Source organism: Daphnia pulex, chromosome 4, assembly GCF_021134715.1.
Source record: "Daphnia pulex isolate KAP4 chromosome 4, ASM2113471v1".
Classification (NCBI taxonomy): Eukaryota; Metazoa; Arthropoda; class Branchiopoda; order Diplostraca; family Daphniidae; genus Daphnia; species Daphnia pulex.
The window spans coordinates 3,415,028-3,428,937 of record NC_060020.1 but is presented as its reverse complement, the minus strand read 5'-3'; the positions used below and the strand labels follow the sequence as shown (position 1 = coordinate 3,428,937).

Sequence of the window (13,910 nt, the reverse complement as noted above, 5' to 3'; positions counted from 1 at the left end):
CCCAACGCCGCCGCCGTTGTAATTAAAGAGGTATCATAACTATTTGGTCCGAGTTTAAGACTTAAAAATGGGTCCCTTCTCCAAATTCTTTAATAACAAGAACAAAATAAAAAAAGGGAAGACCAAGTTTTACGAATCGACAGACTATAAGCAAGTGAGAAGAAAGAAGGGTGAGAGAAAGAAGTGACGGAAAAATTGAACCGAAAGTCCCACTTTCTCTACTTTCTCCGGCCCAGCAGCAGTTGGCAATGCCCTCCCCTTATGCATCTATAGCACCCCTACCTTGGAACATATATCTTTTTCCATGAAAAAAAAGAAAAACACAATCAAGATAAAAAGGCAGCAACAAGAAAAATACCACACGGGCCTATTGTACGCCAGCGTATAGAGCAAACCTCGAGGCATATAATTTTCCCTTCTCAAGACGTAAACACTTTGGCTAGGGAAAGAAAAAAGTAACGAACGATAAATTCCACACACACACAGAGGCTTATTATCCGCCCATAACATCATCGTGCCAGAGTATACATCTACCCTGCCGAGTCAAAAGGCAGTGCTGCTGCCCCACATGACAGAGGCAAAGTCAAGAAAAAAAAGTGGGGAAGAAACAGCAATCAAAAAAGAATATCAATACGAAACAAAGGCCCCAGCAGCAGCAGCAGCACAAGAAAGAAAACATTATACAACCAACCAACCACACACAGGCCAGCACGCCTCGCGTGAAAACGTCATGACTGACATTTTCTTTCATTTCCATTAACAGTAAAAAAATAAAAATAGAACCTCGTTCTAGCTTCTTCGGAACAACACAATGTTGCAGGTCTAATGCGCTCGAGCTCTTTTCCTACTTTTTCCTACTTTTTTCCTTCTACCACCCCCGAATAAGTCGAGAGGTTCTTCTTTAACTAGAAAAATAGCTCTCGGTTGTACCTCGCTATACAAGAGAAAATAGAGAAACAGGGCGGCGATTTGTATCAGTTCAAATATATTCTTCTTCTTCTTTTCTTTTTTTCCCCGTCTTATTATCATATGCCTCACGCCCGTCTACTTATTGGTCAGAGCTTGGGGGTGCGTGTTGTTTGTTTTCGACTGTCCATCACGGCGTGTACCCCACTAGATAGAAATCGCTGGCCAGCAGTTTGAAACCCCGACCGCCCTGAAATGCCATCCGTCTCTCTTGCAGGCGGCCGTTGTGTCCCACTGTCCACCGGCTGGGACACGTACACAACGCACACACAACACACACGGGGAGTTTGAGTTTTTGATTCTGATTGATTGTCGTTTTCTCTTCTTCTTAGCTCCGCGGGCAATCGAATCACGCCGTAGATTATCGTGTCGTAGCTGGCGATGTCAACGCACGCAGCGGACACACACAGGCGCACGACGATTATTTCCCCCTAGCGGGAGGATGATATAGTATCAAACACGGAAGATGACGCGACCCAAACAAGGACAAGAGGATAGGCAACCGGGCTGTTTCCCGCAGGGGGGAAACAAGCAAGAGACTATGCGATGCACAAAATGCGTCGTGATTGAAAGCGGCGCGAGCGCCCCATTGCCGATTGTAAATAATTCCGCGCAACAGCCACGGTACCGAGCGGTCGTCGCCGTGAGTTTTACGGATTTTATTTTTTTAAAGGCTGACACACTGACACACACAGCGCTGTGTGTGTGCATAGAGAGAAGAAGGAGGAGGAAGACCGAAAACAAAGGAGGAAGTTCACCTGGTAAAATGAAGAAGAAGAAGAAAGAGACTCACGTCTCTAACCTTTCTGATCCATGCACTTTTCTCCGTTTGAAATTTCTACATTTTGGCGCCATTAAATATTCCAGTCAGGTACGGGTCCATTTTCTTTAAAGGACCGGGGCTTAGCTCGGTGTGTGTCTACCTGCCGACAGTTGCCCAGCTTTATCTTTCCACATTTTTTTGCAGAGTCAGAATAGTAGGTACAATCAAGACGAGAGGGGGGGGGGGGCGAGCCCATACTTAAGGCTATTGCGCTCAAATAGATATGGCCTGCCATCAACCGCGGGCTCTTGCCGTACGATGAACTTTCACGAGCGCCAAATACAGACTATACTCAGCTCAGACCTCAGACACACACACGCTAACGCAATAGCGAAAAAATGTATAAATAAACAAAATGACGGGCATTTCGGACCAACATCTCTCCTTCGTGCTGTTGTGAGCGATCGTTGTTGTTGTTGCCGAGAGTTTGACGTCAAACTCTACTGCTGCTGCACCGGTTTGCGCCCTTTTTCTTCATTGCCAATTCACTGCAGGTGGAGAGAGAGAGAGAGAGAAGTCAAAAGAAGCTCATTTTTTAAGATCCTTGTTCTGGATTTCCCAAACACGCTGGGCGAAAAATAAGGAGACGTCGTTGACCTTTATTCCCATGACGGGCCACGGTTAAAAAACGGGAGAAAAAAAAAAGGTTTACGCGTCTCGTAAGACCCGTCAAGAAATTGAGGAATAAACGATGAAGGCGTGGGGGGGGGGGAGGAGGTGTGCAGAATTTATTATGTCGACGGAATGTTAACCAATTTTTTGTTTTGTTTTAAGGTTCCGCGCAAGTTGGATACAAGATGTAAAATAAAAGGATATCTCGTTCACCTGTTGCACAGGTATAGCATATACTATACGGCCACTATATTTTTTTTTGGTCGGTCGGGATGCCCTCAGGTGGTGAAAGTCGATTCATCTCTTAGCGGTCAAAATGTAAAACAATCGTTTTTTTTTTTTCTTTCGTTGTTTTTTGGGCTATTTGTTCGCTCCGTGTTGGGCGCGGGAAACGGCAGCGACGAGTTCGTGAAAATGCGCCCAGAATAAGCAAAACAAAACAAGAAAAAGAGTCGGCCGCAAAACCAAATATTACAGAAAACAGGTTTGAGATTACGTGCGGTAATTCCGTTCATCTGTCGAATCTCCAAGCGCCCGAGAGAGTCAACGGGCCGTGTAATTCGTTGCAGGTGTGCCGATTTTCACCATAGGGCTCTGCAGGCTCACGCGACAGGTGGGCCTGCAATGCGCGTATTACAACACCCATACACATCAGCAGCACTCCCTTCACATGGAATACGATTACCCATACGTCATAGCAGCCACATTAACGGGAATCTCTTTGATAAAAATTCTATCCCATTTCATTCATTCTCGGACGTGTCCAGGTAAAAAATTCAAAAAAGAGGCTATGAGCGAAAACTTCAAATTCCTAGGCGTCAAAACGGCTCATTCAGCCGGCGCCTCTCCAGTCGGGAGTTGAAAGTTGGCCAATGACATTCCCGCAATTCCCATTCAAAGTAAGAAAAAGAAAAGAAGGGTAAAGGGCAAATAGAAATCTGCACGCCAAACAAAAAAAAAATGCGAGTCAACAACTCGTAAATAAAATTACAACAAGTGCGCGCGGGAATTGGACGAAGAAGAAAAAACGGATAATACACGCAGCAGACGCGCACTGCACACGGCGCGCATATTAAAAATAAAAGCCAAACACAAAAAAAAACAGTTATAGATTTCTCAGTGAAATGAAAGTTTTTTTTTTCCCCGGCCATGTGTGTAATATAAACGACTCGAGTAGCTCCCGAAACCGGATAGAGAGAGGAGGTGTAATAGACACACATGGTGCGCCCGAGATAAATTCTTCACAGCATTTCCAAGTGTTTGGCGAAAGTTGAACATTATTTGCACTCTCTCTCTCTCTCCTCGTATCATTATGGGACGACGGCCAATGTTTTCCAATCTCATGCAAGAAATTTTTAAAAATCGCCAATGGGAATCGGAAAAACAAAAAGGGGAGAATCATTCAGTCCGTCGGTTGCTGGCGGATTGAAACGCTACACGCATTGTAATTCGGCGCACAATTACACGCCCCGACACAAGACGCAGCCGCCAAACAATGTAATATTGATCACAAGCCGCTATCCGATACTATCTCGCTTCAATCTCTCGTAAACACCTTCAATTTTTCACGCTATAGCGTTTGGATTTCTAATTACACGGGCCGGCCAAACCTTTTTGAGATGGGGGATTGTTATATTCGCCCATCAAAAGAATCGATAGGTTTGCCTGGGGGAGATAATGGGCCAATCAGAAGAGAATTTAATTCGATTCCGCGAATGGATCCGGTATATAGGTACAATATTGCGACTTCCAGCTAGGGAAAAGAGTTTCGAATCTTGCCAAATCTTCCAAGAAAAAGAAAAGAGATTTTGCGTGTCGATACGAAAATTCCATTTTTGGTAAGGATCAACAACGTGCACGACGCAAGTGAATTTACGATTATTGTCGCTTTTCCAATATGGCAAATTTGAATTTCTAATAGCGCACGTGAAGGTGGGATTGGTGGGACATTTCCTACCATCAATGGATCGTGAGACACGAGACGTTGGATTAACGTTGGCGTTGCTGACAGGATTACCACACAACGGAATGCAATTGCGCAAAAAAAAGGAAAATCCCAAAGTCTCTCTAAGCAGATTCACGCTCAAACCCCTGGCAAGTTCGCGCTCATCTCCTTGTCACGTGTGAAAGCTGCTGCGCTCCAGCACGGAGCAAGAAGCCATACGAGTCTGCGTGATCCAATTTACAATCGCCGTAATTAATAGTATACTATAGCGCTCGATAAAATCCAATTACAAACAATAATAACTGAACTAGGGATATGTACAGAAACCAGTTCAATGTTTTTTCTTGGTCATTGAACTGACTTTGCCTCACGCAATACTCTGGTGCGAAACACGAACGCGATATTTTTTTGCGCACAGGTGTTTTGTCAATAATCGATTTTTTAGCTCGAATTGTCTGGCTGCTACAGGTTTCGATAAACAAGAATCGTTTTGAAAAAGAACAAGAAGAATCGATTCGACTTACCAAACGGGCGATCTGTTGCCGCAACTGCTTCTGGAACGTGATCAACTCACGAGCCTTGTCGTCCAGTAGACTGCGCATATTCTCGAACCGGTGCTGCTCACTTTCCCTCATCAGCTGGGCGAGCAATTACCGAAACAAACAGAAAAATGTAGATGAGCATTTTTGGGGGTTTTCCATATCTCAGATATAATGGTCCAAGCAATTCGGTTTCTAAATTTTTCCTTTTTCCAACACACGGAACATCCGACTACTTATAATACGCGGTCCTAAATCCTTAGTGTATATTTGATTGTTGCCTTCACCTGCAGTTGTTCCTCCTGTTTCTTCTTGTCGATGCGCAGGATGGAATTTTCGTGAATTAATTTCAGCATTTCGGCGGCGGCCGCTTGGCTCGAGGCGGTCGCTGCATTACCGAGGCCGTTGCCGCTGATCTTGCCGTTCGGCTCCTTGGACTGCAGCGTCTGACATTTTCGCTGCAGCTCCTCCTTCTCTTTGAGCAATTTGGCCAGCTGGACGCGAAAGGCGCGGTTCATGGCCTCCTTTTGATGGCTCAGCGCTTCCGCCTTGTCGCGTTCAAATCTGATGATATCGACCGGCGATAACAACCAAAAGAAAAACAAAGTCAAAACATTTTTTAAAATCTTTTTTCACACGGTAATGACATTCGAGACTCGGAACAAATAATAATCCCACCGGCATTTCTTTTCCTTTTTTTTTCTCTGTGTGATGCCAACGGACAAAAGAAAAAAAGTCGCACATAAATGTTATTCATATGACGGATAATATGGAATCGGGAAGTCTGTCAAGTGCGTCTACCTGTGTGTCGCCCGGTACATGTACACTAATTCTATTTATAGCTCGACATTAGACAGCCTGGGCGGCTGTGTACAGTCACGCCGACAGCGTTTTCCAGTCAACGTTAGATGAGGGAGAGAAGAGCTGCTGCTGGGCGACACATTTTGACTGATGGTAATAGATGAGGTGAACGAACGGTAGAGCACACAACTTGGTGAGGGGGGGAAAACAAAAAAGGACGGCCCGTCTCGGTCGGCGTGAAAGTGCAGCCTGGAATCCCTACACAATGCGGACGGGCGACACATCAACGCGCGGCCGAGAGTCAGTCCAATGAAATATGATGAGGGATGATGATCTAGTAGGTACAGAATATTTCATATCTCTCTAGTCAAGAGGGAAGTGAATTTTCAGCCGGATGAGAAACGACGGGCGGTTGTCTCGGTCCCGGAAACGGCAGTCCAGGGGGGGAAAGAAATAAAAATTCATTTGGAATTTCAACAACGACAACACCCTGGAAAATTAAGGAGATGAGAAGTTGGAGGCGCCAGTGCGGAACGGTTATTATTCCAAAGTGCTTCCGTGATTGACGGTCAACGTTTCGGGCGACACACGAGAGGTAGGAGACGGGACGAAAGAATAAGGTGACAATAACTGCTCGTCAAAAACTCACTTTGATCGTTGGTCGTCCATTTCGGCGGCCAAGCGACGCATCTGTCGCTCTTTGCGCTCCTTGGCTCCTTCGACGTGGTGCTGCTGGTCACGGAGCGTCAGGCTCGACATGGACGAGGCGGCCGAACTGGTTCCCACCGCCGAGGACGACCCCAGGATGACCGACGGCATGCTATTACCGTTGGCCGGCTCTGAGGCCATCATCATCTTCCGTGTAAACGAACTCGTCTGCAAAAATAAGAAAAAGAAAAGAACTTAGACAAAAATGGCCATAAGTATTTAAAGATGACAAACGAAATGATAAAAGGCGTGATGGGCGTCTACTGCTCTCGTCATTCCAACTGTCGGTACATCTACTACACAAAACAAGAATGCTGAATTTGGCCTTGATGATGATGACCTAAGGCTGGGCAGTCATCGGACACCATCTGTTCCGTTCAGCGACCGGACTATTTCGCAATTTTAAAATCCCCAAAGATATTTCTCTCTCTCTCTCCGTTTGATTTCTTTTCGATTATTTTTGAATTTCGTTCCAGGGAAATAATAAGAATTTCGAAAAAGCCTTTTTTTCGTACCACCAGATGGAAGGAGTTTCCACAGAATTATTTATTCTGCCCGCCCAGCGCTCATTTCGTGAAACCAGATTCCCGTGTCGTATTTCATATTTCCCGCCATCATCGCCGCCGCCGGCCAAAGTTGAGATTAAGTCATCGCTCAACGCGGAATATAGCATGTTCAAAATATGATATAAATAAAATAGACATTGTAATCTAAGTAAGTGTATACTCTATGGCGTAATCGTAAACCAACTCCAAACAGAGGCCTCCCGCGGACCACGCCTTATTTAAAAAGCTTTGATAAGCGCAAATGAATGAAAAATAAAGGTCGACTCTCTCTCTCTCTCCTTAAGAAAAAAAGCAAATAAACTCCAAAAAAGAAATGGCAGACGATCTTTGTAGATTATCAAAATAATCCAGCCATCTTCTCTCTCTCTCTCGGCTAAGCCTGTGCATGCGGTTCCAAGAATGTATACTGTGAAAGGACGAGAGAGTCCCCCCCCCCCTTTGATTCATCCGGCGGTTTTTGACTCACGTCATTACCCAATACGTTCAAACGAAGGCTGTCCCCCTTTTGTGGGTGTTGTTGCGTGTTTTGGGTGTTCTAATTTATCTGTTATTTTTCTTTTCGGCACACACACACAGTAGTCTGCACTCACGTACGGTGTGTGTGTGCAATATTACAGTGCGGTCAAGCTAACGGTAAAAACAACCAAAAATACAAACCGAATGCAACGGTTCACGCGACTGAACAGAAAGGCCCCGACGGACCCGCACAAACTACTATCCACGCTCGTCGACCATTCAAAAGAGACAATAGGAAAAAAAGAAGAAGAAGGGACATTTAATAACGGCAACAAAAATAAATAAAAATAATAAAAAAAAATAAAAAACAACCGTGAAATGACGGCCAGCAGTTTATAAGAGTGGTTAACTTTTCTACTATTGTTTTTTTCTGTTCTTGTCTCTTTCTCTTTTATGGGGTGGAAGAAATTGTTTTCGGGTCACTGCGCGAGATTTTCAGATTTTTCTTGGCTTCTTTTTTTGGGAATTTTCTTTTTCTTTCTTCGACTTTGCAATTCATTCCGAAAAAGACCGTGAACGAACGCCAACCCACACACTCTCCCCTCTCTCTCTCTCTGCAGCCCCGATCTCAAGGACCTGCAAGGAGAGTTTGACTCACGCACGTTTCAGGTTGCCTCCCATGTGATATAATCACGTCATCTTCTTGTTGTCTGCCGAGTAAAAGGGAGAGGAGAGAAGATACTTTGGGGATGACAACAACAGTGAGAAGACATTCCTCTCGGCGTGATTAACTCCAGGGGGAAAAGAAAAAAAGACGCAAATAGGCGGAAGTTGAGCACACGACAGTGACGTTTGTTCGTGTGTGTGTGTATAAGAAGAGCAAGGAAAAAAAAAACAGTCTGAACCTACGATAACACAAACGCAAGTCGAGTGTGTCACCGACGATACATCCGGGACGGAATGAATAACGAGGTGGAATCTATTATCAAGAATTTCCCTCCCGACCTATCGCCACGTTTAAACGCACGGCAATAACACGCCAAAAGACATTCCATTTCATTCAAAAATTCAAAACCGTGAAAGACGACGACGACGGTGATATGAGGAGGATTTAATTCCTTACGTACTCTCACTCCAGGGTCTTATTGAATTATTCGGATGACGGGACAAAAGTCGGGTCGATATCCAGAGTTGGAATGTCACCAGAGCCCGGCAGCAACAAACAGCCAACACACAACAACAAAAGTCAAGTCAAGGAATACGCAGTTTTAGAAGGGATTTAACAGCAGTTTCACAAAATGATGTACGACACTTTTCCCATCGGTTTTCTCTTGTGATGGTGGGGGCCATCGAGGTCGTCGATTCCAGTCAAAGTCCACACAACAACACGCCACCAACTGGGTAGTACATACTTGCCAGCGTAACGAATCGAGTGTTTGCTGTATGCTCAACGTGCGTGTAATATAACGTCAAAAGAAAACACAACGTATTTTTACCAGAGTACGCACACTAACACGACACTAACACAACACGGAGAGAGAGAGAGAAATAACAAGGCTACCGAGTCGACCGGCTGAGACGAACCAAGTGTAAAAGAGAATATACAAGTCTGCTGTTGTGGACTGGCGCTGCCGGCACCTTTCGATCCACTCACTGGGCAGCACCAACCAGCGCGCACACACACACACCTGGGAGTGCGCTGGGCCAGAGAAGAGAGAGACAAGGACAGTCAAGCAGATAACTAGCCAAGACTTTTATGTTTGGGGAATTCTTAGCCGGAGAAAAAAGATCATCGCCGGACTAGACGACGTATAGCCAAAATTGGGTATATATAAACAATGAACCTTTTAGTTTCTCAAACCGCAACAGTTCACTGTACGGAAATTGGAAGAAAGAAAATAAGAGGTTTGGGTTATTTGTACATGGAAAAAATATCAACGGACGAGAGAATACCGATAATTTCCCACGTTTAAACCCGATCAGCACGACCGGCTATCTTTTTTTCACGTTCAAAGTATTTATCTTTTTGGAAATAAAAGAGTGTCGGACTCGGAAAAATTTCTTATCTGTTTCGCACGCTACACAAAATAATATCGCAATACTTCATCAAGTTTGGTGAGGGGAGATGCAGACAGGTGGAGAATGGGTTTCGTGACTGGCGGCCAAGAAAACGAATAAGAAGAAGCTAAAATCTCCTACGACTGCGAATTCTCCAGCGTCGTCATCAAGTCGCGACTCACTCGTCCAACTAACACGGACCGACTGGGCGACTGGAGGTGTCTGAACTGGCAGAAAACAAAAAACAATACGGGAAATGTTTCGTTTGTCATTCAGCCCAGGGGGGAGGAGGATTATGGCACTTTTCTGGGTTGGGTTTGACGAGCACGCAGACAAACAAACACACACACACGCATTAAGGATCAGCGGGATCTGTTGTTCTTTTCCCAACACTGAACGAAAAGGCATCCAAATTGCATTAGAAGTTGCTTGAATTCCGCAAAAAAGAACAGCGCAGTACAGCCAGGTTCAGTGTTCACGTATGATTATTCGGCACTACTTTTACTTCTGGAAACCTCTTTTGAGGATAAGAAAAGCAAATGATTCATCAAGACGCAACAGCAACAAGAATCAAAAAAAAAAGGGAAAGAATCAAACGAGCACAGCACAAAAAAGAACTGAACGCGTCTTCACGCTTCAAGGATCCGTCAGTCACTGAAAATTGTTGAGTGAAAACAGCTGCTGCTGCTGCGACCGGGGCCAACGAAAAGGTTACGGCCTGGTTGTTGGCTGCTGCCTCTATCAATCTTTCCTTTTTCTTTCTTTTTCTGCTGTTTGGTTTTGTTTCTTTCTTTCACGGTCGTTCCCTTTTTGTTTGGTTTCTTTAGACGCGGGACCCCATTTCGCTACAACGTCCCAAACAAGGTGATCTAATGGATAAATCACGATCGAGTTGGTGTGTGTCTAACATAACAAAAAAAAATGTATACTACAAGACATCTTGGGCGTCGATCGCCAAATGTCTGTCGCCTTCGAAGAATTTTCGCAGTGCTGAGAAATGGCAAATTGTGATGGACGATTTTGTTGCTGGTACACTTTTGTATCGGGAGATCGGGTTGTCTGGGCTTTTTAAAAAAGAAAACCCAGACACAACAATTCAGCAGTGTCTCAATTGAATGCTTCCAAGAGCGAGAGCAGCTGCTGTCGTTGCTGTCGGGTTAGCCTCTCTTAATAATTCAATTGAAATAATAATCAACCGACGAAGAAAGCGGTGGGTTCCCTTTCGACTTCCTATTGAAATAGTCGGACAATGGGGATGACAATTAACTTTGTGATTTACAGGAAACCCAGCCAGTGCCTTTTTTTATCCTTTTCTAAATTCACTTGAAGGTAATAAATTCTATTCATACAACGATGATGAATAGAATAGATACAACGATCAAGGCGAGCCTTTTAAAAAATAAGGAAAGGAAATGGATAAAACCGGGGGGGAAACACACAAATATGATAGGGAGAAACAAAAAACTTAGCCTTGAAAATCCAAAGAGATTTCCGAATGAAAAACAAGCCGTAAACGAGTTGTAAGTTCCAAAGTGAAAGAAAAAAATATATATAAAATTATATAAACACGCACGCAGCAGCAGCAGCAGACGGACGGACGGAATGAAAATGGTACGAGGCGACGGCGAGGTTGCAGCATGAGACTTTTGAGGAGGTTAAGAGGCGGGCGCCGTGTGTATACGTTGGATATATGCGGTTACATTACATTCAGGCCGGCCCGCTCGATCCCGTCGTGCTTTTCGTATGTATATGCACACGTTGATCCCATGCCAATCGGGCACTGAGCCAAGGTTCTTTTTTTCCTTCTCTTTTTCGTTCGTTCGTTCGTTCATTCCTTTCTTTTTTTTTCTTGTCCTGTACGGATATTTATTCATATTCTTTTCAACAATTGTTTGATGGTAAAAAAAAAACTCTTGGCTTTTCTGGCTTTTTCCTCAAAGACCCACATTTTCCTTCCTCTTTCTGTCGAAGAATTGCAAAGGTGGGAACACGGTGGTGAAATTTTATTAATAAAATATGCCTCCTGTTATTAGCTGGTGTATATATATAGCGTGATGACTTGTGTGATGGATTTTGTGAAAATAAAATAAAAAAATTGGAGAACGCACCGGCGGCCATTAAAAACACGACACGACATGATTTAAGTAGAAAGCAATATTTATCCCTCCCCTTTCCCTTCACAATCTGAAGCCAAAAATTTCAGTCCAAAAAATCTTGTAAACATTATGTGACCGTAACAAGGGGGGGATTAAATGAATTCCCGATGAGATTTCAGAATTTCAAATGATTACCGAGACCGTCGAATCGAAACCTGGAATGCCAGTTGTTGTTTGCAACTTGAATTCCTTCAAGACAGTCATCGATAAGAATTGCCAATTATATTGTTCTCCCCGTGAGACTTCCTACTATGTTGCAACTCCCGTCGTCTGCAAACGATCGGCGGGCAGCAGCAGCAGTTACGACAGCGCAGGAATTCACCGTGAACGTTTCGCTATTGGCGAAGAAGCCCAAGATCAGAGTAAAGGCTCAGCGAGTCCTTTTTAACAGGTTTGGGCACGGCTGCCGATGATGTCATTGATGCAATTTGCAACTTTTATCCTAATAGTTTTCTCCCCTCTTTCTCACTATCGATCCTTTTTTTTAAAAAATAATAAATAGCTGAAGAAGAAGAAGAAGAAGCAAGTGTGACCGTCATATTATGCATGACTTTGGGAAGAAAAAGAAAAACCGGATATCACGCACCCTGAAATTTTTGCCAGCATTGCAAAGGATTCACGATATTTTTTTTTCTTCGTCCTTGTGTGTGCATATAACAGTCGAATATTATTTTATATAGATACTGATGCTAAATGTCAAAATGTGTACGTACTCTAAGCTTTTTAAAAGAGAGAGAGTAACAAGAGCAGAAATAATGCTTATCTGAGCTGCGTTCAGTGCCACGTACACTAGGACATTGACCGTTGACGCAAATCTGACATTCGACTTGCTAAGCTGATTATGCACTCATGAACATTTTGCAAGGCCATGATGGCGTAATAAAAACAAAAAAGGGGGAAAGAAGAAGTTGTATCGATGTTCTACCAGCCTATATATACCCCGTAGCCGGTCCTATCTTGTTTTGGGAATGAATCAATAACCCAGTACTCATAACGAATGTAGTTCACAGCTCACAAACACAACACAAAAGATAAAAATTTCCCCATGATGATGCACGTATAGCACACCAGCCATATTTCACAATGCCAAATTGGGGACGCACAAAAAAAGCTAATCGAAAGCTCTCAACCGAAAACAATTCTTCAGAATATAAAGTCAACGCCAAAAAATTACAATGTGCAACGATATTTACACGGGGGTTTCGCCCATCACTCTCGAAACGTCACCTCGAGCCAAATCCGACATGATAATAAGAAAAATGGCGAAACCATATGTGTGTGTCTTCCCTCCAAAAAACACGTGGTTATGAAATAATGATGGTAACTGTACGAACCTAAACGAAGTTGGTGAAAGCCACGTTGAGAGTCTCGTTGAGAAACAAAAAGAAAGTTTCTGTCGACCTTTTCAAGAGTGATGAATTGGAATCGATAATACTGTTGATGTTTTGAGAATGATGTTGGATTGGTAACGACCGGCGAGAGGCACTGCCAGGTGCGTTATGGAACCTACTGGTACTGGTGGTGCCAAACTTTCAACTGACGGCTTTTGTTGGTGCTGCCGCTGTCGATCGCGTGTTGTTGTGAAACCCACCCACTGGCTGTTGAGAGCTCTGCCTTTCGGCTGCTATTATGACGTCGCAGCTGTATATGTGTAAGGGAAAGTCTGTTGCGATGGCCGAATATTATAATATTCACGACAAGGAAACGGAATAATGGGCGAGTACACATCGAGCTTTTAGAGGTGAAAGAACTAAAACAAGAAAATAGACTGAATAATAACAATTGCTCCAGTCGATCGAATGTCAATTGAAAACGGTTGCCACATCTCATAATGGACGCACAATTTTCTCTTTTGTTTCTGGGTTATGACCAATGAAAGAAAAAGAAACAATAACACAGCCATTAGAGTCCATCTCAACTGGAAAAATGATTGTAGAATTTTATTTCCACGACCGGAAAGGTTTTTTATTGTGTCACCTTTCTTCTTCTAGTGCGTGAAAGTCGAGTAATTGCGAAACAAAAGAGAATACTGCTGGCAAAATGATGGACAGAGCCGCCATGCTCCCCCCCAGCTGCGTTCGTTCGGGAGTGCCCTATTGCGTTTCGGTTATGAAGAGTGACATGGGAAAAAAAAAGATCGATACCGACAGTGCTGGTCACGTGGTGTGTTGGCTGACTTGATTCTTTTATTTTCTGCGTGCGTACATTTATAAACATGCAACACACCAAGTTGGAATGTATTTAAAAACTTGGTGCTGCCAGCGCAAAACGCCCCTCCGT

At 43.9% G+C, this 13,910-nt stretch overlaps 1 protein-coding gene across 5 annotated transcripts in view; it reads right to left on the bottom strand.

Moving 5' to 3' along the window:
• The window catches only part of LOC124192483 (protein MLP1-like), a 28,872-nt gene that overhangs the window by 14,215 nt on the left and 747 nt on the right, over positions 1-13,910 (bottom strand). For 4 of the 5 annotated variants that reach the window (XR_006873725.1, XR_006873724.1, XM_046585833.1 and 1 more), the window contains exons 2-4: positions 6,336-6,562; positions 5,173-5,449; positions 4,871-4,984 (exon numbers count right to left, since the gene is read on the bottom strand). Coding sequence is in view for 3 of the 5 variants with exons in the window: in XM_046585833.1 (XP_046441789.1) it covers positions 4,871-4,984; positions 5,173-5,449; positions 6,336-6,562 (618 nt within the window). In the remaining 2 variants the exon portion in view is untranslated. Of the gene's footprint in view, positions 1-4,870; positions 4,985-5,172; positions 5,450-6,335; positions 6,563-8,543; positions 9,435-13,910 lie in introns of those variants that run through there. The other variant, XM_046585832.1, reaches the window with a different exon arrangement.